Below are 23,340 nucleotides of genomic sequence, written 5' to 3'. Positions count from 1 at the left end.
AGAAGGAGACAATGGTGTCGGCGGACGCATCCTCATATGGACTTGGAGCAGTCCTCATGCAGCGACAAGCAGACGGCAACTGGAGACCAGTGATCTACATATCACGGAGCCTTAAAGGCTGAATTATGCTTCTGCGTCAAAATGGCGCCGTGCCTACGGCGTGTGGTTTGGATCGAAGCAGACGACACGCCGTCACCTGCGGCGTCACTGACGTGCACCTCCTGAAAATTGTAACTACCCGTCGAGGAGACGCCGACCACACGCAGACCGAGAGGGCTGTGATTGGTTCACTTGGGCGCAACGCATTTCCGGTTTACGGTTTGAATCAGTAGTGAACTTTCAGGGCTCTTTTCTTCGTTTATGTTACACCCACAGAGGTCCAATACGCCCAAATTGAAAAGGAAGCTCTAGCAGCAACATGGGCCTGTGAGCGACTCAGCTCATATCTGCTAGGCTTGGAATTCACGGTGAGAACTGACCATAAACCCTTAATCTCACTGCTAGGCTCTCGGTCGCTAGATGATCTACCTCCAAGAATCCTCAGGTTCAGACTAAGACTGTTGAGATTCAATTACAAAATCATACATGTCCCGGGGAAACAACTTTACTTCTGGCTTCTTTTCATCAACCTTCCTCAAACATAGAACACCAGTGCCCCCTAGCGGGCACATTTGCTTACTACCTGAACATCAGTACAACACAACTAAGAAACAGCCACAAATTTGCTGCTCATGTAATTAATATCTACCCCACCCTTGGAGTCTATTGAAAGCAGAAACTTCAGGAGGCTCTTTCATGATTACCTTTAAAATAATTAAACTCAACATCCCATTTAAACATGTATTTTTATTTTTAAATCAGAGGTTAACAATATAATTAATTCAGTGGTAACCGGTGATCTACTGCCACAGTGTTTAAAACACTGTGCAATGTTTTGGCCTATGAAATGTATGAATTTAAAAATTGAAAACCATCATATCTAACATGAAAAGCGCCTCCGATATAATAACTACACATAATGACTTAAAATTGGTCGATATTTCATCGCCTTAATTTCCTCACGAATTTCAAGACGTGCGGCCACTGAAATCAATGGGATCCAAAGGGATCAACGCCACTTGTGGAACTATAAATTAACTATAAATTTAGGAACTATAGTTCCTAAAGAGTCGCCATCTGTTTTATCCAATACTCTGACCATGGATACACACCAAAGAGGTTTAGGCTGCCATTCATTGTTTTGAAGGCTCACTGCGAGAGGCGTCGGAGGTGATGCAGGCAGTGGCGTCAATTCAGTGGAAGCTAAGGTATGGCAAGGTTACGAGTCACAGAACTTAACTATAGTATCAATCAACACGTCCAGCAAATACTCATCACAGAAGTCTGCTATGTAGCTTATCTGTGTGGTCAAGAAAATTGGAACTTTTTCAAATACAGTCTCGCTCACTGCAAAAACCAAAAATCTTACCAGGAATATTTGTCTCATTTTTAGTCAAAAAATCTCATTACACAAGAGTCATCACCAGAAAAATAACTTGTTATTTGACAATTTTCACCTGTTTCAAGTAAATTTTCACTTGAAATAAGTAGAAAAATCTGCCAGTGGGACAAGATTTGTCAGATTTTTCCACTTATTTTAAGTGAAAATCTACTTGAAACAGGTGAAAATGGTCAAATAAGTTATTTTTCTGGTGATGACTCTTGTTTTAAATGTAATGACATTTTTTTGGACTAATAATTAGACATTTTAACTAGAAATAAGACAAATATTCTTGTTAAGATTTTGAGTTTTTGCAGTGTATAATAACTAGTGAAATCGATCATGTTGTTCTGATTTGCATTTGTAGTTATTCTCTATGTATTAAGTAATAGAATAATAGGTGTGGCGGCTGCCATACCTTGCCATACCCAATTGACGCCCCTGGATGCAGGCATCCATCAATTTGAATATGAGAGAATTTCACAGACAGTACAAATTTCACATGCAAATGAGCAGCGGCAACGCCGAGGCAGTGTCCAATCAGAGACCAGGATTCCCGAAGCAAGAAGCCTTAAAAATTAATTTGAATTAATTGCAAATAAACTGAATTCTACCATTTGCTACCTATTGTTACCTTTACCTTTATAATAATATATGCTTATGTTAACTTTGAAATCTGTTACCTTTACAAAACCAATATTTTTTCTCTTTTTTTCAACTTTCAGAGTGAAGCAGACTAACAGGTGACCCACAATGATTTGTCAATTGACTACACACAATAAGTTTGGACTTGCAACCGCATAATAACTGTATTGTAATATTTGACGTCCTACCCTCTGCTGAATTATTTTTACCCTCGGTGGGGACAAAATGTACCCCCCCCCCCCCAAAGTATTTTCACCATTACATCGTAATTATTAAGAAGTAATAACAACCAAAATACACAGAGTCCGTGTTCATTCTGCTTGTGTGTGATTTTGATACCGGGAGCGAGTCGCGCCCACACAAAGCAATTTTATTTTGAAAACCAACCGGATTTTCTTGTATTCCAAAAGACCGACTTCCAGCCCGCCAAAATAAAAGATACAGTCAGTCAAATGAATGAAAAAATGAAAAGAATCCAGAGCAGCATATCCTCATATTTTACAGGATCACAACCAAAAAATCCCGAGAAAAAATGAGACAGAAGATGAAACAAGATGTGACATTGCTGATCGGATGCAGGACAGCAGCATCTCCCCGGCTGAGGAGAGCTCCCATGTTTTCTGTGAAACTGATATCGAGAAAGAATTAAAAAAATATGAATTTTGTTTATTTATTTTTATTTAGCACATTTAAAAACAATATTAGGAGAAAATATTTCTGCAAATGCAGTGGTTCAGTTCATGTTCAAGATAGGCCTACTGCCTACGTTATGTAGCTTAAGTGTAAGGTTTACACAAGAAACAAGTTTTCATATAGCCTATACTGTTGGCCCGCTGTTGTGTGGTAATTTTTCGGAATAAAAATATTTCTCAAAATTATCCCCCCCTCTGGTTTTTTCACAAATCGCACCCTGGTTATATCTATGTGTGTTAAACAGTGATAATGGTCCACAACATGCAGGATAATTGGGTTTTTCATCTGAGTTTCTACTTGGAGGTATTTTGTAGGTGATTGCATATTTTCTAACCATTTGTTTGTTGTAGTGCAGAACAGAACATACACAATTATTTTTAAAAATGCATTTGATATAGGTACTTAAACATGTGCTACTATGACTATGACGGTACAGTTTAACTGTGTTGAATAAAAATGAAATCAGTGTTCCAAATCGGTAAAGTACCTACACCGGCTTTAGTGAAGATGCAGAAACAACCGAATTTTACTCTCCCTCGCCATGTGTTTTTGATGGTATTTATGTTGACTTTTCTGTAACTGCATCATTGATCTGCTCTGTTCTTTGTAGTATCTCCATAACTGCATGGTCAGTTGTCCCCGGGTTGAAAAACGGAAACACTTCCTTAATAAACACAGTGGCCAAAGAGCTGATTAACCTTTCATCTTCCACATCATAAAAAGAAAGCACTCCCTTGTCATAATCCAAATACACCCCAACTTTTTTTGGTCTCGACTGAATGGGGAGACATATCCTTGGCTCTGTGTTAAACTGTAAAGTGTTTTCTATGTTGGGAGAAGAAGACAGAAACCAGAACCCGTTGGATGTGTTTGGAGAAAAATTTGAAGTGATTTCAGCTGCACTCGTAACTCCTATCCACCAGGACTTCTTGGGCTCTAGGTATGCATGTCCCAAAGAAACTTCCCAGTAGTGTTGTCCGGAGGAGAAGCCAGGCGTTCCTTTGATAGCTGTGAGACAGGTGACTTCATCTCCATCTGGACATTTACCACTGTCCCTCACTTTATTACCTCTGATTATGATGAATTCACTTTTTGCGTCCTCAAGTTTAACATTTACTGTTGAAGATTGAAAATCTGATTAGAAACACCCACAAATCAGAGACAGAAAAAAACAAAATAGGTCAAATTAGATCAATTATTACCGTAGCACTGGCGAGCTGCTGATAGCGCTTGATTCTCTGTCGAAAAACAAGAACATAAAACAATTAATATGCAAAGTTCTGTTTTGATTTTGAGAAAAATTACTTCACTCATGTTTTACCTTTAGATAAAAGTCCTTTAGTCTCTGAAAAAAAGAGAAAAAAAGAATTTATTGTTTGCTAAATTTATGTCGTGAGGAGTACAATTAGGATTGTCAAATGTCATCAGTGTCAGTAGTTTTGAAAAGAAATTTGTAATTTAAAAAAAGGCTACATAATGTGCTGTAATTGCTGAATTAACATTGTTAAAGAAAAAGTGGCACAATCTGAGAGGCTTTTTGAAATCTGGCCTTGTGAAGTCATTACACTTTAGGTGCTGAAGTATCACATGTATGCAAGTTTTACAGAAATGCTGGGAAGAATTCTTGAATCTGTTTTTTACTCACCTTCATTGGAGTTAGTGTTTTTAATCCCTGAAACAGAAAAGTAAAATGACACGGTCTCATTTCAGATAGTTTCCATAGCTTACTCTCATCCATTTGATCTGTTTAAGGATTTCATCAATTACCTGTATTTGTTTCTGAATTTATATTTGTTTATGTATTGGGTGTTTAAAGATTAGGAGTGCAAACTTGACGTTTACATAACAGTTATAATTGAAGCAGTATGTGGATTTACAGGAATATTCTGTTAAAACCAACACAGGTCTATTGTTAGATAATAAAGGGAGTAAACTTCCATTAGGACCAGAACAATGGCAATTAAAGCAGTTTTGAGTTGAAAAAGAACATGTGTTTGCAAAAAAGTATGTACCTGTGTGAAATTAGAATTTGGGGCATTTGACTTACACCAAAATGGGTTGTTATTTTAAGCCACTGTCAAGACTAAAAATTGTGATAGTGGGGATAGGGTCCATACAGGCAAATCCTTTCAACTTTGTATGTTTACAAAAAGCATACAAAAAGTACTCTTAGTTCAGGCATCTCTGCCTGGTCTTGTTATAAGTATAAATTTCAAAGTCTGAATTTGGCAAGTTCCTATATTTACAGATTATGGCTACACTTTTAAAATGTTGTCATTTAGTTCATGTATTTTGACTCACCTTGGTGTGTACCTTTCTTTTTTAAGTACACAGCTCCTAATACAAGGCCGGCTAATACGATACTGAAGAGTATCCCAAAAGCCACCCATCCACCTGACGAGGAGTCTAAATAAAAAAATTAGAAAAAATCTGAATTGTTGTTCTCCTGATTTCACACTAAAATAGATACAGCTGTTGCAAAGATGCTTCTAATTTTCATTACCCCTTTGATGATGTTCCAGACGCATCCTGGCCCTCTGCATGTGCTCATCATGGAGGCCGACGGAGCAGGACACCTCAGACGACGTGGGGACAGTAAGCCAGCTGCGGACCGAGTACAGACCCGACGAGAGCCTGCTGTACATCGGATTTTCACGGTTAAGATCTTTTGTTCCGTCCGACCAGCGTAGCACCGGCTGTGGATACCAGCCCTCAGATTCACAGCTCACATTCACCACATTATCTTCTTTCCACACTGCAGACAGAAGCGGGGGGTTTCCCGTGACTGTAAACAGGTGAAAAAAAGGGATCAACATTTGATGAAAAGTTCCCTTGTTTCATTTTGTGAACTTATTCCGCATTCATTTTACTCACCTGTGACACTCAGACTTGCAGTTGTGCTATCATGTGAGAACTCCCTGCTGATGTAACACGTGTAAACTCCTTCATCTCCAATAGTAACGTTTACCAGCTGCAGGCTGACGTCACCCGTCTTCAGCCCTCCGGACGCTGCGTCCTTTACGCCAAATGAGACTCTGCCATTATATGAAGATTCCTGGGTTTCATGGACAAATTTTTTTGCCTTGCGAAGCATGACAGGGGTGTCAAAGCGATCGCCACGATACCATCGAACCTCCAGATCCTCAGCACTTTGGGATGGATTGACCCAGCAGGGTAATGTCGCTGTTTGGCCTTGTTCCACTGAGTTGTGAGACCTAGCAGAAACTGTGATGATCTCTGAAACTGTAACATAAATGTTGCTTTTATTAATCATCTTATGATGTGCTTTTTGTTGATGTTAATATTTTATTATATACATATTATAAACTGTACTACACGGCTCACATTCACCACATTATCTTGTGTCCACACTGCAGACAGATGTGGGGGTTTCCCCTTCATAATATAGTGGTCTATTATATACTGTAATGTTATCTGAAGACTAGGGATGGGCGGTATGGACTAAAACATGTATCATGATAATTTCTGGCATTTATCCTGATAACGATAAAAAAATACCAATACAAAAACGTTGTAGACGGGAATTTATACTTCTTTCTTTCTTTCTTTCTTTCTTTCTTTCTTTCTTTCTTTCTTTCTTTCTTTCTTTCTTTCTTTCTTTCTTTCTTTCTTTCTTTCTTTCTTTCTAGGCTTATTTCTTTCTTTCTTTCTTTCTTTCTAGGCTTATTTCTTTCTTTCCTTCCTTCCTTCCTTCCTTCCTTCCTTCCAGGCTAATTTCTTCCTTTCAGGCTCATTTCTTTCTTTCTTTCTTTCTTTTTAGGCTTATTTCTTTCTTTCTTTCTTTCTTTTTAGGCTTATTTCTTTCTTTCTTTCTTTCTTTTTAGGCTTATTTCTTTCTTTCTTTCTTTCTTTCTTTCTTTCTTTCTTTCTTTCTTTCTTTCTTTCTTTCTTTCTTTCTTTCTTTCTTTCTTTCAGGTTAATTTCTTCCTTTCTTTCTTTTTAGGCTTATTTCTTTCTTTCTTTCTTTCTTTTTAGGCTTATTTCTTTCTTTCTTTCTTTCTTTCTTTCTTTCTTTCTTTCTTTCTTTCTTTCTAGGCTTATTTCTTTCCTTCCTTCCTTCCAGGCTAATTTCTTCCTTTCAGGCTCATTTCTTTCTTTCTTTCTTTTTAGGCTTATTTCTTTCTTTCTTTCTTTCTTTTTAGGCTTATTTCTTTCTTTCTTTCTTTCTTTCTTTCTTTCTTTCTTTCTTTCTTTCTTTCTTTCAGGTTAATTTCTTCCTTTCTTTCTTTTTAGGCTTATTTCTTTCTTTCTTTCTTTCTTTCTAGGCTCATTTCTTTCCTTCCTTCCTTCCTTCCTTCCTTCCTTCCTTCCTTTCAGGCTAATTTCTTCCTTTCTTTCTTTCTAGGCTCATTTCTTTCTTTCTTTCTTTCTTTCTTTTTAGGCTTATTTCCTTCTTTCTTTCTTTCTTTCTTTCTTTCTTTCTTTCTTTCTTTCTTTCTTTCTCTCTAGGCTCATTTCTTTCTTTCTTTCTTTCTTTTTAGGCTTATTTCCTTCTTTCTTTCTTCCTTTCTTTCTAGGCTCATTTCTTTCTTTCTTTCTTTCTTTCTTTCTTTTTTGCTCATTTCCTTCCTTCCTTCCTTCCTTCCTTCCTTCCTTCCTTCCTTCCTTCCTTCCTTCCTCATTCCTTTCTTCCTTCCTTCCTTCCTTCCTTCCTTCCTTCCTTCCTTCCTTCCTTCCTTCCTTCCTTCCTTCCTTCCTTCCTTCCTTCCTCATTCCTTTCTTCCTTCCTTCCTTCCTTCCTTCCTTCCTTCCTTCCTTCCTTCCTTCCTTCCTTCCTTCCTTCCTTCCTTCCTTCCTTCCTTCCTTCCTTCCTCATTCCTTTCTTCCTTCCTTCCTTCCTTCCTTCCTTCCTTCCTTCCTTCCTTCCTTCCTTCCTTCCTTCCTTCCTTCCTTCCTTCCTTCCTTCCTTCCTTCCTTCCTTCCTTCCTTCCTTCCTTCCTTCCTTCCATAAATCAGTTTTACACAAAAACGTCACCAAAGGGAATTTATCGTTTTTACCGTGAGATACAAATTCTTACCGCGGGGAATTTTTTTGACGGTTTATCGTGAACGGTGAAATATCGCCCATTCCTACTGAAGACATGTTATTCTTAATAACTTTTAAAGTTAACCTTTTGAGGAACTCACAGATAACACCTATTTTCCAAATGATAAGTTCTGGATGTGAAAACAAATCTTAATGAAAGAAACACTTCCTTTTGCCACAGTGGTGCGCCACTCCAGCGGGAGAAAAGGAGACAGATCTTTTGTCACAAGCTAGGGTTTCTAATTCTATTTGTTTCCATTTGTTGTTGGATTTATACATTCTCTTTTCCATTTTGTTGTTTGACTATTTTGATTTTAGGGGTTATATTTGTTGATGTTTTGTTTTTTTGCTACAGATTTTGTGTCACCCGTGTCTCCTTGTTTTTTGAAACGATCTCATCTGTTTCATGATTACATATTGTCCTGTCTTTACTCCTTCCCCTGCGAGTCAATTCACATTTTGTCCTCCATCCTGTTGTGCTTCTCAATGATGCTCGCCTTTGTTTGGAGTTTGCAGCATTTTGTTTAAAGGTTTAAAGGTTATGTACAAGCCTTGAGTGTTTGGATTTTTTTGTATCTTTCAGCTTGATGCTGTTTAGTTAAATACAGTAGTTGATGCCTCTAAAACATACCAACTTTTTATTGATAGGACAATGAGTAAAGATCTCTCCCTTGTCAATTTGAGCCTCTGGGAGGCACTAGATCCTCTGACAACCAGAAACATTTACACATGGTCAAGTCCATTTTAATATTAACTGAATTAATGAGAGTAGAAATGAAAAGAGTATTATTAAGTTCAAGCAAATGCAGTTACAATGTTTAACAATAATATAAGAGGAAAATGAATTAGCTTTACGGTAAATATTATAAAAGCTTATGCTTATTGAAGTAAATTCAGGGCAAGAGAAATTTATGAAGAGAAAGAAAGAAAGAAAGAAAGAAAGAAAGAAAGAAAGAAAGAAAGAAAGAAAGAAAGAAAGAAAGAAAGAAAGATGACGTAATAAATCCTGACTGATTGAACAGGTGTGATTCACGTGATTGTTGGAAACCAGATACTCACCAGGAGCCGCCGAACATGTGGACGCAAACAGCACCAAGATCCACAAATTAATCATCGCTCAACATTAAGATGGGAACAAAATCTACAGCTGCTTTTCTCAGATCAGAAAACCCGATGAGTTTCCAGCATTGAACTCGACGACGGAACGGCAGCAGCAATCTGTCCAAATGTCCGCTGTTGCACAAACTATATAGGCCTACTGCTTTCACTTTCAGTTTAGAGGAATGGACGGATCCCCCTCCAGCAGCAGGGACCGCGGATTCAGGGCAGGAAATGATGATATACAGTAATACTAGACCACTTTTTGTGGTCTTGTCTCGGACAACTGAGATGCACTTGCACACCAAGGTGAAACAATCTTGTGATCACCAGTTATTCCTTTTGTTAATGTTGTTTTGTAAACTATTTGTATTTTGCATTTGATTTAATGTTTTGGTGCATCTGCATGTGTCTGTATAATGGCTTGTTTGTATATATATATATATATATATATATACATATACAAGGGCGAAACTTTAGTTTCAGAGGTGGGGGGGACACAAGTAGGATGGGTAAATTTGTGCGTGTAGCTGTGGATGTGCAGTGGCTTTGAAAGACTATGTGTGTGTGTGTGTGTGTGTGTGTGTGTGTGTGTGTGTGTGTGAATGCGAACGATCAAACAATTTTAATATGCATTTACTTTTTTAGACACTTTTTAACTTTTTTTTTTTGCCCGTTTTGGGAAAATGCTGGATCTGCATTCTTGGCCAGGCTTGATTTTTCATTTTCAAAAGCTTGGGCACAGAAAAAACATAGGATTCCATTGACTCCTTGTTTATAATGGAGACAAGGAAATTCACAGTACCACTTCTCTTGATCTTAAGGTTTTGTTGCTGAGATGCTGTTCTACAATCACTTTTGGGCTAACATGGTTGGGTTCCTGCCTACCTGCCTGCACTTCTTCTCTTGCGCCTGTCTCCACATATTTCTCCTATGAAATATGAAAATAGTTCATGTTCATTCCTTCCTTTCCTTATAAACAAACCAAAATCACCTAACCATTTACAACATATTAACATACCTGCACTACAGTGCTGCTGCTTTCCCCTGCCTCTCTCTGAGTTTGAGCCTGAGGTGTAAGTCCAACATTACAGTTAGTGAAGTAACAGCAGAGGGAAAATGTGCTTTCCATACTCTATACAACACACATAACCAGATGGGTAGTACTCAGTTACATCTGCTTGAGTAAGGTTTAAGTTTACACTTCTTCCTATTTAAGTTTACACTTCTTCCTACTCCTTTTTGGTCACATGTAAATCAATTTATCAAGTTTTGAAGGATGAAATTCCTTGTTTTGTTTTGTTTTCTTAAACTTCTCATGAAGTGTTGTTTCTTCCTTTTTTTTTACATGTACAAAAAATAAAATAAATCAAATCAAATCGAGGTTTTTGATAAATTGTTCTTTTAAGAGTAGTTTTAATGCAAAGTACTTCTCACTTGGAGTAATATTGTTCTAAAGTAACAATACTAATAGCCTTTTCCTGGCAGTTTGTTGTCACCTTCAAGCTGTGTGTGTGTGTGTGTGTGTGTGTGTGTGTGTGTGAGAGAGAGAGGGGGGTGGGGGGGGGGGGTATTATAGTGTTGGTTCTCTTTCTCTCACACTCACTCACTGCACCCCCTTCCCCTGTCCACTACCTCACCTGTATATACGAGTCACCAAGTCGCTGCTGCCATCTAGTGGTGAAGTTCGGGATCGCGCTACAGGAAAGTTGATGAAGTGCAGGTGGAAATCTGTTTAAATCTGTTGCTCAGTTCCTGAGGACCAGGGACCCAGAGGACCAGGTTTATCAGAATCAGTAAAACACTTTATTTCACCAAATGTAAAATCAGACACTGGGCAATAAAACAACAAATTAGAAATAAAAGTAGAACTTTTTTTATTAAGTTTATAAAAATGTTTACATCAGTGGTCCCCAACCTTTTCTGTACCACGCAGAGGCGTCAATTTGTTATGGCAAGGTATGGCAGCCGCTACACCTCGGCTTCAGGGGGAAATGCACATGTTTGTTTTTAAATACATTTATGGAATTACTCTGTGTCTATTTGTATTGACTATTCTATTATTTAATACATATAAAATAACTACAAATGCAAATCAGAACAACATGATGGATTTCACGAGGTATTATCTTTCCCAACACTTGTACCCCCCTCATATCTTGAAATGTGAGGTCCCTGACGACAGTGGTCGCTATCAATCTCGTTTTTAGCGCTCTTTGCAGTGTTACTAACTTACAAAAAGGAAAAGGAAGCAGACAACCCTGCAATTGTTTTTTCAAAAAAAGAAGGCAGTGATGGGTCCAATGTTGCCCCAGCAGCAAAAGATATTAACGAGGCTGTTAGCCACTGATGGATTAATTATGCAAGTTCATCTTAAGGTAAGATATCATATCACCCTACCCTCTTATAAATCTGGGAAATATTTGACTTTTTTTACTCTCTTTCTCTCTTCTGCTCCCTCCCTCTCCTTTTTGCATTTGGACTTTAACTGTTTTAAGTTAAACTGGGATGTCCCTGTGATATTGTTGCACTGACATAGTGGATGAAGTGAACAGAATGCGTTAAATTGCGTTTGTCAGATACAAGATTTCTGCTCTCCAACTCTGCTGTCCATGGTGCAGAAAACGGATGCGTATTGCGTAATTAACACGTTGTTAAAGTGTAGTGTTCGTAGTTAGCAGGATGTGAGTGAGACTGCATTTGAAAAAGTTCAAATATTCTTGACCACACAGATAAGCTACATAGCAGACTCTGTGATGAGTATTTGCTGGGCATGTTGGTTGATGTTCTGTGACTCGTAACCTTGCCATCTGTAGCGGAGCCAGACGGAGGGCGAGGGGGCGGTCGCCACGGGGCCCACAAGCTCATAGGGCCCAATGATAGGGCCCCGTTTGGTGTGATACGTTCATATATAAATCGTAAATTGTAGGTTATAATAACGATAAAATGTGCATTGTGCGGCCAGTGTAGCTAATTCTTACTTTACAACTGTCCTGAACGCATCAGGGCCATGAGCCAACGCTGATTGGCTGTAAAGCCTGATTTATGGTTCTGCGTTAAATCGACGGCGTACACTACGCCGTAGGCGCTGCGTTGGTGTAAAGGCTGAATTAAGGTTCTGCGTCACACCAACGCAGAGCACACGCCGCAGCCGTGACGCCGTGCTGAACCCTTCAGACTTCTCCGTCACTCCATTTCTCCGCGGTGCAGTACCCCCCCGCGGCCGCTAGTTAGCGATCTTTTTCTGAATGGTTTATCCGACTTTTTCCGGTCACAGTAAATCAAAGAAATAAGGACAACTATTGTGCAAAGAACAAAAACAAAAAAAAAAATCACACATAAACGAAAAAAAGAGCCCTGGAAGTTCACTACTGCTTCAAACCGGAAACCGGAAATGCTTCGCTTTCAAACGAACCAATCACAGCCCTCTCGATCTGCGTGTGGTCTGCGTCTCCTCGACGCGTAGTTACAATTTTCAGGAGGTGCACGTCAGAGACGGCGCAGGTGACGGCGTGTCCTCTGTGTCGATCCAAACCACACGCCGTAGGCACGGCGCCATTTTGACGCAGAAGCATAACTGAGCCTTAATGCGGAACCATAAATCAGCCTTAACAGTTTCAGCCAATTTGCCGACTCGGCAAGTTTGCTGCCATGAAGGAGATGAGCGCTAAACTTTAAAAGAGGACTAAGCATGTACAAAGATTTTAATATTACCCCGTTTTCCACGTTACCTGGATTATTTTGGGTTATGGAAGAGTCAACTACCGTTGGTGAGTCAGTGTAACCATCATAAATCATTTCTTTATCAGAATGCTGCCTATTTGAATGTGCTTTGTGTTGTTGTCAACTAGACTAGAGTCTATTCTCTGTTATATATATATCTGTGTGTGTGTGTGCTTCTGAACAAGTTTGTGACTTTACTCTGCTTTCTGCAGCATAGGCCTATAGGCTTGGCTCAATAAAAGTGAGAATAAATGTAGTTTGATGGGTAGGATGATGTTGTTGAACGTTAAAATGACTATCATAAGGGCCCATGGAGAATACTCCGCCCCCTCTGGACTGAGACCCGCGCTCCGCCACTGCTTGCCATACCTTAGCTTTGACTGAATTGACGCCACTGGTACCACGGACCAGTTTAATGAATAATAATGCGGCGGGGACCGATAGGGGGCAGTAAGCAGAGCAACAGTTGGAAAAGTGATTAAATATTTAGTAGTATCTGTAGTAGCAGCGGTAGTAACAGTAGCGGATTTGAAGCACTTTTAACTAAGAAGTTTACAGTTTGAGAGTCAACCATCATCAGTCGGGGACGCTACAGAACATATTTTTTCTTTCTGTGCGGCCCGGTAGCGTCCCGGGGGTTGGAGATCCCTGGTTTACATGATGAGGACACCCCCCCCAGCTTGATCTCCTCTGGTCCGGAGTAGGAAGCCTCCCCACACCCGGGTCTTCTGCTTCTGTACTTGTAGATGAGCCAGGAGACCAGAACCAGGCCGACGGCCCCGACAGCGAGACCTCCGATGACGAGACCTGCAGTCAGCTCGTTGAAGCAGAGACGCTCGTTCAGGCAGAAGACTGAGAGACAGAGACAACAGGTGTATTTATTTATTTATTTTGTGTAAATTAAATGTGTGTGCATGTGTGATTCCTACTCGTTAACGTCGTTATGTTCTATCAACGCCGGTTCTGACGTGTCTGGAATAAATCAATAACTAAGGGAAGAACCTGCAGAAGCTGGAAGTGGAAACGTGGACTTACAGACTGCCGGACGAAGTTCCTCAGACTCCAGACGGCTGCAGTTCACTGAGGAAACAAAGATGTCAGGAAGTCAGGAGACTTGCAGATGAGTTGTGAAGAAACGTGTATCGGAGCACCCGAGTCCAGTCTGCAAGAACACTTGAGGAGCTTTTCCACTCGTACCTACTCGGCTCATCTCGACTCGACTCAACGCATCTCAACTCAACTTCAAGCAACAAGGCTTTTACATTTTTTAAGTCCATTGGCAGCCGCGAGCAGCTGTGGACTGAGAAACCTGGTGGATCTGGTCGTTCCTTATCGCCCGTCTAGATCCCTCTGAACTCTCTCCTCAGCACCAGGTTTAGGAACCTCAGAGTTGGACCACGGAGCAGACTTTAACGCCGCCGTTGCTGGTCGAGTAAAAGAAGACGAAACCGCCGTCAGAGTCGCTCTTTCTCTGATGTCACATCCTGACTCAGACGTCTGACTCCAACCCCCCGACCAATCGGTGGCCTGGAGTGTGATGACATCACAGCCCGACTCAGCCGCTTAGAACCTCGGCAGAGAAGTTACAGAAAATTATTTACTCGGCACGTTAGACCCCTAGTGGGAAAGCGCAAAACCGAGCCGAGCTGAGTAGGTACCAGTGGAAAAACACCATTAGTCTGTTGATGAGACGGCGTCACAAAACTTTGTTGGACTGAATATCTGATGAGTGTTGGACAAACGAGCAAATTTGTTCGTGGCAACTCGTCCATCCATCCATCCATCCATCCATCCATCCATCATCCATCCATCCATGCATCCAGACCGACTGGATGACTACATTTACTTTAACTTAAAACGAACGGACACAAAAGTAAAAAGTAGTTTGGTTCGTTGTAGCGAACTCTGCTGGACAGGAAGTGACCGAGAGACTCCCTCCCCCACGTCAGGGAGAGGGAGAGCAGGGAACGAGGTTCTTTTTCATGATTCCGGTTCATGACAAAACCAAACTCTGGTGCAGCTCTCACCTCGGCAGGCCACTTCATCTTTTCTCTGAAAAGGGGACAAAGAATGAAAGAAAAACATTTAAAATATAATAATAATAATAATAATAATAATAATTTCAATTTATATAGCGCTTTTCACCTGAAACGACAGATCTCAGAGCGCTTTACAAAGCAGACTAAAAACAAGACTAAGAAACTAAGACAAAGCCTAGCTACTAAGTAAGATAAAACGTGGGCAGCAAAAAAATAAAAAATAAAAATATTTGAATAAAAGGGGTTAAGGAAGAGTTCAGGGGAAAGCCTGCTTGTAGAAGAGTGTTTTAAAGGGAAAGTTCGGTTTTTTACAACCTGGACCTTATTTCTGGCATTTTTTAATGGTTGTATACTCACCCAGAGGTGTTTGGTGTCATTTGGAGTCCTTCGGAAGATATTAGGAGTTTTTTGCGAGCCGCTTCTCCATATAACGGTAGTGAACGGGGCACCGCGGGACACAGACGATGCAGCGTCTAAATAACACATGATTGCCGCGAAACTCTTCATTTCTTTTATGAATCACTAGATCTGCTTCCAGGACCTGTTGTCTACATCCGGGGCTGTGTGTGTAACAAATAAATCAGTTTGTAAACAAGACCTCTGAACTCATGACGTCATCTCTGTGCGCGCGTCCCAGACACAGCTCTGTGTACAGCTGGAGTTCCTACTGTTAGTTTACTGATAGTTATTTGAAACATGTCTGAATATTTGTCAAATTCTGAGGTTGTGGACGACGACTTTGAATATGATGGACGTCCTTACCGTTTTGAGCCGGAGTATACGGCTGAAGAGCTCACTGAACGGAGGACAGAGTGATTCATAAAAGAAATGAAGAGTTTCGCGGCAATCATGTGTTATTTAGACGCTGCATCGTCTGTGTCCCACGGTGCCCCCGTTCACTACCGTTATATGGAGAAGCGGCTCGCAAAAAACTCCTAATATCTTCCGAAGGACTCCAAATGACACCAAACACCTCTGGGTGAGTATACAACCATAAAAAATGCCAGAAATAAGGTCCAGGTTGTAAAAAAACGAACTTTCCCTTTAAGGCCCGTTTTAAAGGACTCCACAGAAGGAGCATTCCTGAGGTCGTCAGGTAGAGAGTTCCATAGGCAGAGAAGGCACGGTGTCCCATCGTCACGAGCCGTGGAGAGGGGACATGAAGGAGAGTGGCGTGGCTGGAGCGAAGGGTGCGTGCCGGTTTATGAATAGTGATTAGATCACTTAGGTAGCTGGGGCTTTTTTGGCGGATGGCCTTGAAGGTCAGGAGGACCTTGAACTGGATCCTGTAGTGGAGTTCGGCCAGAACAGGGCTTATGTGTTGCTCAGAGGCGGAGCTAGAGGGGGGGGCGTGGCAGCACTGCACCCCCCTGAAATCTGATTGGTCCCCCCAAGTGCCACCCTAGATGATTGACACATCAGGGCACCGTGCACGTCTTGCCGAAAGGAGCCAGTTGCGTTTTGAAATCAGTGACTCCTGACTGATATGTCCCTCCTGTACAGTAGTTGGCGCTAAGTAGCACAAAGAGTTGTAATCCACCTTATTAGGAGAAGAAAAAGAATCGGCACAGAAGAAAAGGAAGATTTGAATTAGTGTCGGACGTTATCTTTGCTGTAGTGCCTGGAGCCAAATTTGAACTTGAAAACAGCTAAGAGATCGACAAAATAAAAAGAGGAAGAGGAGGAGAAGGATACATGTCCTTGATGGACAGTGAAGTCCTCAGTCACTTTTTAAAATCACTTTTGTGTTCAGATAGGAGATCGTTTTGCTACAAGCCACGGGTACCAAGCTAACTTTAATGTTACATCTCATGGCGTCTACAGACACCACTGTCAGTTTCCAACGGCCGCTCCACATTAACGTCCACATTTAATTTAGGTTGCCGCTTATATTTACATGCTTCTGTTTGTGATTGAGTAACTGAGTGAATGTAAAAATCAGAATCCAATTAAAAATTGTATTACTTGCATATAAAGCCCAGAACGGCTTAGCTCCGCATTATTTGTAAGACCTGATAGTGCCTTATGTTCCTGGCAGAGCTCTCCGTTCTCAGAGTGCAGGTTTACTCGTAGTTCCTAGAGTATCCAAATGTAGATTTGGAGGGCGGGCCTTCTGCTATCAGGCACCACTACTATGGAACCAACTTCCAATCTGGGTTAACGAGGCTGACACCACCTCCACCTTTAAAACTAAACTTAAAACCTTTCTGTTTAGTGAAGCCTATAGTTAGTGTTTAGTAAACCTCTAGCTGGTGTTGGTAAACCTCTAGGTAGTGTAAACTCTACTGTGTTAGAGTCAGTAGTCATCGTTGCAGCTATAGAACAAGACTATAATAGTTAGTCTCAAATATAGCCTTGTGGCAGATATGCTGCTATAGGCCTATGCTGCAGGGGGGCACCGACATGATCCGCTGGGCGGTGCCTCTCACCCTTCTTCTCCTCTTCCCTTCCTCTCTTCTCCATTTCCATTTTTATGTATTATAAAATGTCATAGCTATCGTTTTTGTCCATCGTTCCTGTAGTTTCTTGTGCTGGCCCCCCTTTTTTCTCTTTTGTGCATGTTTGCAGGCCGGAGCTTCGGGAGCTGCGTACTGGCCTGCGGTACCGCTCTGCTGCAGGTTGGAGCTGCCAGCCAGACGTGTCCAGACGTGTCCAGACGTGTCCAGACGTGTCCACACTCACCTCCGGGCAGTCCCTCCAGTAGCGCAGGTAGTCCTGGCAGACCTTCAGGTCGATGTGGTCGCTCTGCAAGTCGTCCACCAGAGTCCTCACTGAGCGGTTGCCCCTGGGCGATGACGGTTTTCTGGAAACAGATCAAGTGGCTTATCAAATAAAACTGAAGTTAAAACATTCACAACGATGTCAGTTCTTAGAAATAAAATAAAAGGCGTAAACTGTTCTACAAAGAACTAAATAAAACTTGTTATGACTCTTTTGGAGCTTTTCCACTAGCACCTACTCAGCCCAACTCGACCCTCGTTTTGGTTCTTTTCCACTAGGGATCTGGCCCAGAACCAGAAGCAGAACCAGGCTGGAACCGGTTTGGTGAAAAAAGGGGTAAGTGAGGGTTTGTCCAGTTCTTCTTGACTTCTGGCCACACGGAGGCTCCGTGTGGCCAGGTGTGGTATTGCAGCGTATCGTTGCGGTTCTTGAGCAGCCTCCATGTACAATGAACCCCCAAAACAATTAAACAGCCCAGTTCTCTCGAAACAGATTCATATGATGCCTTTCAGAAGCAGCCTGGAGCAACAGACGCCATCAAATATCCACATGCTGACTTACGTTGACGTCCTCCCAGCAGGTGATGCAGCCGTGGGGGCTGGGTCCATCCAGCTGGTATCGGATGGTTCTGTTGGGAAGCCGGGTCACGTTGCAGCTGATGGTTGAAACCGCCGGTGCAGCTGAAACCGCTGGTGCAGCTGAAACCACCGGTGCAGCTGAAACCATCGGTGCAGCTGAAACGATCCACCACGTCAGCTGGAGGAGCAGCAGCACTGAAACTAGAGGACACGGGTTCAGATGAGCAGAGTCCAGCGGCAATGGTGAACAGATGATTGGCCCACGAGCGACATGTCAAAGTATCTCAAACATTAAGAGTCCTAAAATACCTTTTCGGTCAGTGCACCGTGTGTGTGTTTTAAATACAGAAATGACACACAAAACTGAGGGTGCGCCTTTCCACACGGCGCGCCGTATGGTCGTTAAAATACGGTAGTATTTTAAAATGACCAAAATATATTTCTAAATTATTTAGCAGGATAAAAACTTAAAAACGTATTATATCATTATTCAACATTTAATCATACTACTACTCCGACAGGTTGTTAAAGGGAAAATGTTAAAAATGTTTGCTCTCATATTAAAAGAGACATTTTTCAGAAATTATTTTATGTCCTTGCAATTTTTGTGCATATTTTATACATTAGTGACACAAAATGAAGGTGAGAAAAACAAAGTCATCTGTATACAGGGTAAACCAAAGAGAAATGTATCAAAAAAACATAATTAATGTACATTTTTTCAATTAAAGATTTGTAACAAATCACTTTACTCTTTTGGTGCCAGTATGTACGGGTCAGGGGGCCCGGGTGGTCTTAGACACAAGTAGGGGGGGGACAAGGAAAAAAGGTTGGGAACCACTGCCTTAATAGGCCGTAAGATGACAGCAAAAAGTATTTCAGAAAGTGAATCCTGCTCCCACCTTTGGGACCAGTTACAGCATTACGTCGCTGTATCAATGACAGTGCACCAAGAAGAAGAAGAAGACGAAATCTCGAGAATTATTTTCCACGGTTTTCCGCTATTTGTTGTATTAAAAATCGGCGTCCTGGTTTTCCCTGGCTGTTCAAACAGGTAAATATTGTTTCTTTTGCATTCGAGCATGTCTTGTTTATTTGTCTTATCTACGGGCCAATTGACTTTAAAAAGCGACCAGGAGAAGCAGGAGTGCAGGTGAAAGTGCAATTAGTGTTACAGGCAGTTAAAAAGTAATAAATCATGTTACCGGCGAGATGCGGCAATTTTGTCAGAGCTGAAAGTAGTGCACTTTCGAACATTATCGAAAAATAGTGACTAAAAAGGCACAGGCAGAAGCATACCTACATACAAAAGCAAAGACTCTCTCTCTCTCTCTCTCTCTCTCTCTCTCTCTCTCTCTCTCTCTCTCTCTCTCTCTCTCTCTCTCTCTCTCTCTCTCTCTCTCTCTCTCTCTCTCTCTCTCTCTCTCTCTCTCTCTCTCTCTCTCTCCCCCGTCCCCTCCCTCGACCGACCCGCCCGAGGAGCCGCAATAGTGACAGACTCTTGCAGCCCAGATGCACTAAGGAGCGCTTCCCCTTTCTGCCTGAGGCCATCAGACTGTATAACACACATATAGCCTTCAAACCCAGATACCATAGATCACTGTGAATGTAAATGTATGTTTTTATCCTGTGTTTATTGTGTACTCATGCAGTAAAAAAAAAACACATAAAAATAAGCACCCCCCCCCCCCCCCCCCCGAATTTATCCGAATAGGCTACATACAAATACAATAAATAAAAGTGATTGGCAAATCGGTAAATGCCGTGGCAAGCTGAGATGCCCACCAAAATTGCCACAACTAGATTAGATTAGACTAACGGGGTTCACCTTACAGCCTATAAAGTGAGTTTTTAAAAGGAACTCCATGCCCTCCCCAACCACACCGCTGCATCAGACCCCACACTACCAACCTCAGGACTGGACATGTTTTCACTTATATTCAGTAACTTTAATTGCGTGTGGCTCGGCCTGACAGGTGAGTGTGACAGCCCCCCCGACCCCAGACAGCATCTCCCCTCCGAGGAATCGGATCTTTACTTTCTCACTGCTGGTTGTTTTTAAATGTGCTTTAGCAATAATAGTAAACTTCCCACCTTCAGCGAACTTACCTCTGTACATGGTGCACACGAACTCAGGCTGAGTTAAGGCTGAAAGACGCGTCTCTGCTCTTGTTGGGCGCGGAAGCCTCAGCGAGTGTGCGCTGGCTGGGAGGAGGAGAGTTGTGGCCAGGAGAGGTGTCCCACCCGGCGGATCGCTCAGCTGCAGCGATATGGGAGGAGTGTTGGAAGAGATAAGAGATCAGATAAGTGGCGACACGTGATGAAGTTGAAAGCAGAGCCGCGCTGTGACGTTACGCCCACCTAACGTCACGCTGTTTGTCATAGGGAAAGACAGCAGTGAGCTCACTTTTGAACGGTAAATATTAAAATAATCCGTACACAGGTAGCCTACATTTACAGCTGATAATGAAACACTGTGCACACCAATGCAGTGACGTGCGGCGAGGTTCATGGTTGGAGGAGTGTTGGTGAGGCACTGTCCTTTAGTGTCAGATTTACAAATATATAAACCAGAAAGGGAAAATGTAAAGCATCGTGCTCTAATCCTCAGCGGCTCCCTGCGTGGAATATAGAATAGTAGTCTGACTCGGTACACATTTAGCCTTGCTGGCTTATTTATTTGCTGCTGCTCACATGCATGCATGTTTCCTGCAGGAAATATGCAGAACGGGTTAGAAGTTGACATGTCTGCATCAGTGTTGTCTCACTTTATGGGTACCAGTAAAACTTGTAATCTAAATTCCTAAGACAGTTAAACTGCAGGGAAGCCCAATGCCCTGACCTATATATAATAAGATATACTGACACACGTGTCAAATTTCTAATCAAAAATGTCAAATTTTACTTAATAGCACCTACAATTTACCTAGATGATTTTTACTTGATTCGTGCAAACCTAAACTTTAAATACATAGAATATGCCAGTGTAACTGGCTTGTAATACATTTCTCAAAATTCACTTGAAAGAAATGTAAACTGTCTTAAGGTTACTTCTTAGGTGATTTCTGAGAAATGGGACAAATTCTTAGTAAGATTGAACTGCTTATATACACATGTATTTGTATTGTGTGTGTATGTATATATTATATATATACACACATACACACTACTCACATTTATTAGTAATATCACAGGGAACTTTTACGTATTTCATTCAGACCAGATAAGAAAAGCACTCATGTAAATAATATCCCTAACTTATTGTGACTAGTGTGTGTGTGTGTGTGTGTCTGTGTGTGTGTGTGTGTGTGTGTGTGTGTGTGTGTGTGTGTGTGTGTGTGTGTGTGTGTGTGTGTGTGTGTGTGTGTATATATATATATATATATATATATATATGTATATATACACACACATACATATACACACACAACTCATTATGGCCTCTCAGTATGCAGAGGGTCATTTTTGCTCTGACTTTAGTACTCCCTTGATGATTAATCCTTTTCAATACTTTAAAATCAAAACTTTTCTATTCGTACACATCAGTATTGGTTTATAGAGAAAAATGCCTCACAATCTCACTTCATCATATGATATTAAAGAAGACAACATGCCAGTCAACATTACTTTTGTTTTATTGAAATTTGATAAACGGTAATTTGTGTCCCTTCTCCCCATGACATGCTTTTTTTTTTTTTTTTTTTTTTTTTTTTTTTTTTTTTTTACCTTGTCTGCACACATATTATTGATTGATACCATGTCGGTAGAAACCAAAAGTGTATATATGTGCATTATTACTATTTGTAATATATACATATATACACGCACACATATGCGTACACATACATAAATATACACATACAAACCCAGTGTTTTTTTTTATTTTATTTTTTTTTTATTTTATTTTTTTGGGGGGGAGGGGGTGGGGGGGGGGGGGGGGCGACGACATCCACCGCCAATCCAGGAAGCAGGAACACACGGAGACACACGTCAAGCACTGGAAATCTGCAACAAAAAACCACAAACAAAGCACGAAACCGGCACGGAGCCAACCAAAACACGAACAGCAATCGACCTAAATCTTGAGATCTGATCGCAGTCTGAGCTAAGCTATCGCTACCGCTACCTAAACCCAAAAACTAGAGTCAGCATGCAGGTGAACAAGCCAGTGTGTATGTCTATGTGTGTGTGTGTGTATGTATATGATCATGCGTGTGTGTGTGTGTGTGTGTGTGTGTGTGTGTGTGTGTGTGTGTGTGTGTGCATGTGACTAAATGACTATATGTGTGTATGTGTGTGTGTGTATGTGTGTGTGTGTGTGTGTGTGTGTGTGTGTGTGTGTGTGTGTGTGTGTGTGTGTAATAAACCAAACAAAGCTCCACCTGAAGTGTATCTATAGTGGGGGAGGGGGGGGGAGCGACCCCGCCACCCGCGAGACCAGAGGCCGACAAGGAAGAGCCCGGAACCCAGGCCACCGGCAAACCCCACAGAGGGGAGAAGTAGGAGGGAGGCAACCCACCGCCTGCGAGGCCCCCCCCCCCCGCCCGGCGGCGGCCGAGGGGGCCCGCGGGCGGGGCCCCCACGGCGCGGAAAGAAGCAGCCAGGGATCCCGCGGCGGCGGACCGCGACCCAGGCAATCCCCGGCCACCCGGTCCGGGCCGGACACGCGGCCAGGAGGCCCTCACCCTTCAGGCCAACGACCCCCACCCGGCAGGGGGCCAGCCTGCCCGGAGAGACAGAGCCGCCCCGGCCGCCGACGCGGGCAGGCGCACCCGTCCCCCACGAAAGTGGCCCTCCAAGACCAGAGGGGCGCCCCGCCGTAGAGGCAGCGGGGGGGACCGGAGACGGGCCCGGAGAGAGGGAACCCCCCAACAAGGCGACACCCGCACAGGCCCGACAACGGAGGGCCCCAGACCCAGGCATCCCATTCATTCATCCATTCACCTATCCGATACCTATACTAATAATAATATAATATACTATACATAATAATAATAATAATAATAATAATACTAATAATAATAATAATAATAATAACCATCTTTGTATAATATAATATTGATAAATTATTAAGTTTTTGATGTCCTGCCAATGGAGGCTCAAATCCTCCATGGCAGGACCCTTCCATACCGCATTCTCACCGACACAGACATACAATCACGCACCGTTTCCCCATGACATGCTTGACTTGAGCGCAGATACTCAAACGACTCCCGGGACACACGGAAATCTGCACGAACTGATGAGAGCTGAAATCTGGAACAATTGTGTCCCACCAGTTTTTGGATTGTGGATGTGCCCAGACAACATGTGATC

General features: G+C 42.0%; 2 protein-coding genes across 2 annotated transcripts; both read right to left on the bottom strand.

Moving 5' to 3' along the window:
- Positions 1–2,709: 2,709 nt before the first annotated feature.
- On the bottom strand, positions 2,710–9,086 carry LOC133457912 (butyrophilin subfamily 3 member A3-like). Its single transcript, XM_061737294.1, has 8 exons — positions 8,925–9,086; positions 5,693–6,061; positions 5,322–5,603; positions 5,120–5,224; positions 4,464–4,490; positions 4,140–4,163; positions 4,021–4,056; positions 2,710–3,934 (listed from the first exon to the last, which is right to left on the bottom strand). Exons 1-8 carry the CDS (start codon positions 8,977–8,979, stop codon positions 3,378–3,380), a joined length of 1,455 nt encoding a protein of 484 aa, XP_061593278.1. The 5' UTR covers positions 8,980–9,086; the 3' UTR covers positions 2,710–3,377.
- A 1,784-nt stretch (positions 9,087–10,870) lies between these two features.
- LOC133458806 (uncharacterized) lies at positions 10,871–20,143 on the bottom strand. Its single transcript, XM_061739009.1, has 7 exons — positions 20,134–20,143; positions 18,008–18,225; positions 17,952–17,965; positions 17,408–17,528; positions 14,714–14,738; positions 13,722–13,766; positions 10,871–13,538 (listed from the first exon to the last, which is right to left on the bottom strand). Exons 1-7 carry the CDS (start codon positions 20,141–20,143, stop codon positions 13,276–13,278), a joined length of 696 nt encoding a protein of 231 aa, XP_061594993.1. The 3' UTR covers positions 10,871–13,275.
- Between the last annotated feature and the right edge of the window lie 3,197 nt (positions 20,144–23,340).

The sequence above is a fragment of the Cololabis saira genome, chromosome 13, assembly GCF_033807715.1.
Source record: "Cololabis saira isolate AMF1-May2022 chromosome 13, fColSai1.1, whole genome shotgun sequence".
Lineage (NCBI taxonomy): Eukaryota > Metazoa > Chordata > Actinopteri > Beloniformes > Belonidae > Cololabis > Cololabis saira.
The sequence above is the reverse complement of the archived record's forward strand: the minus strand, read 5'-3'. Positions and strand labels throughout refer to the sequence as shown.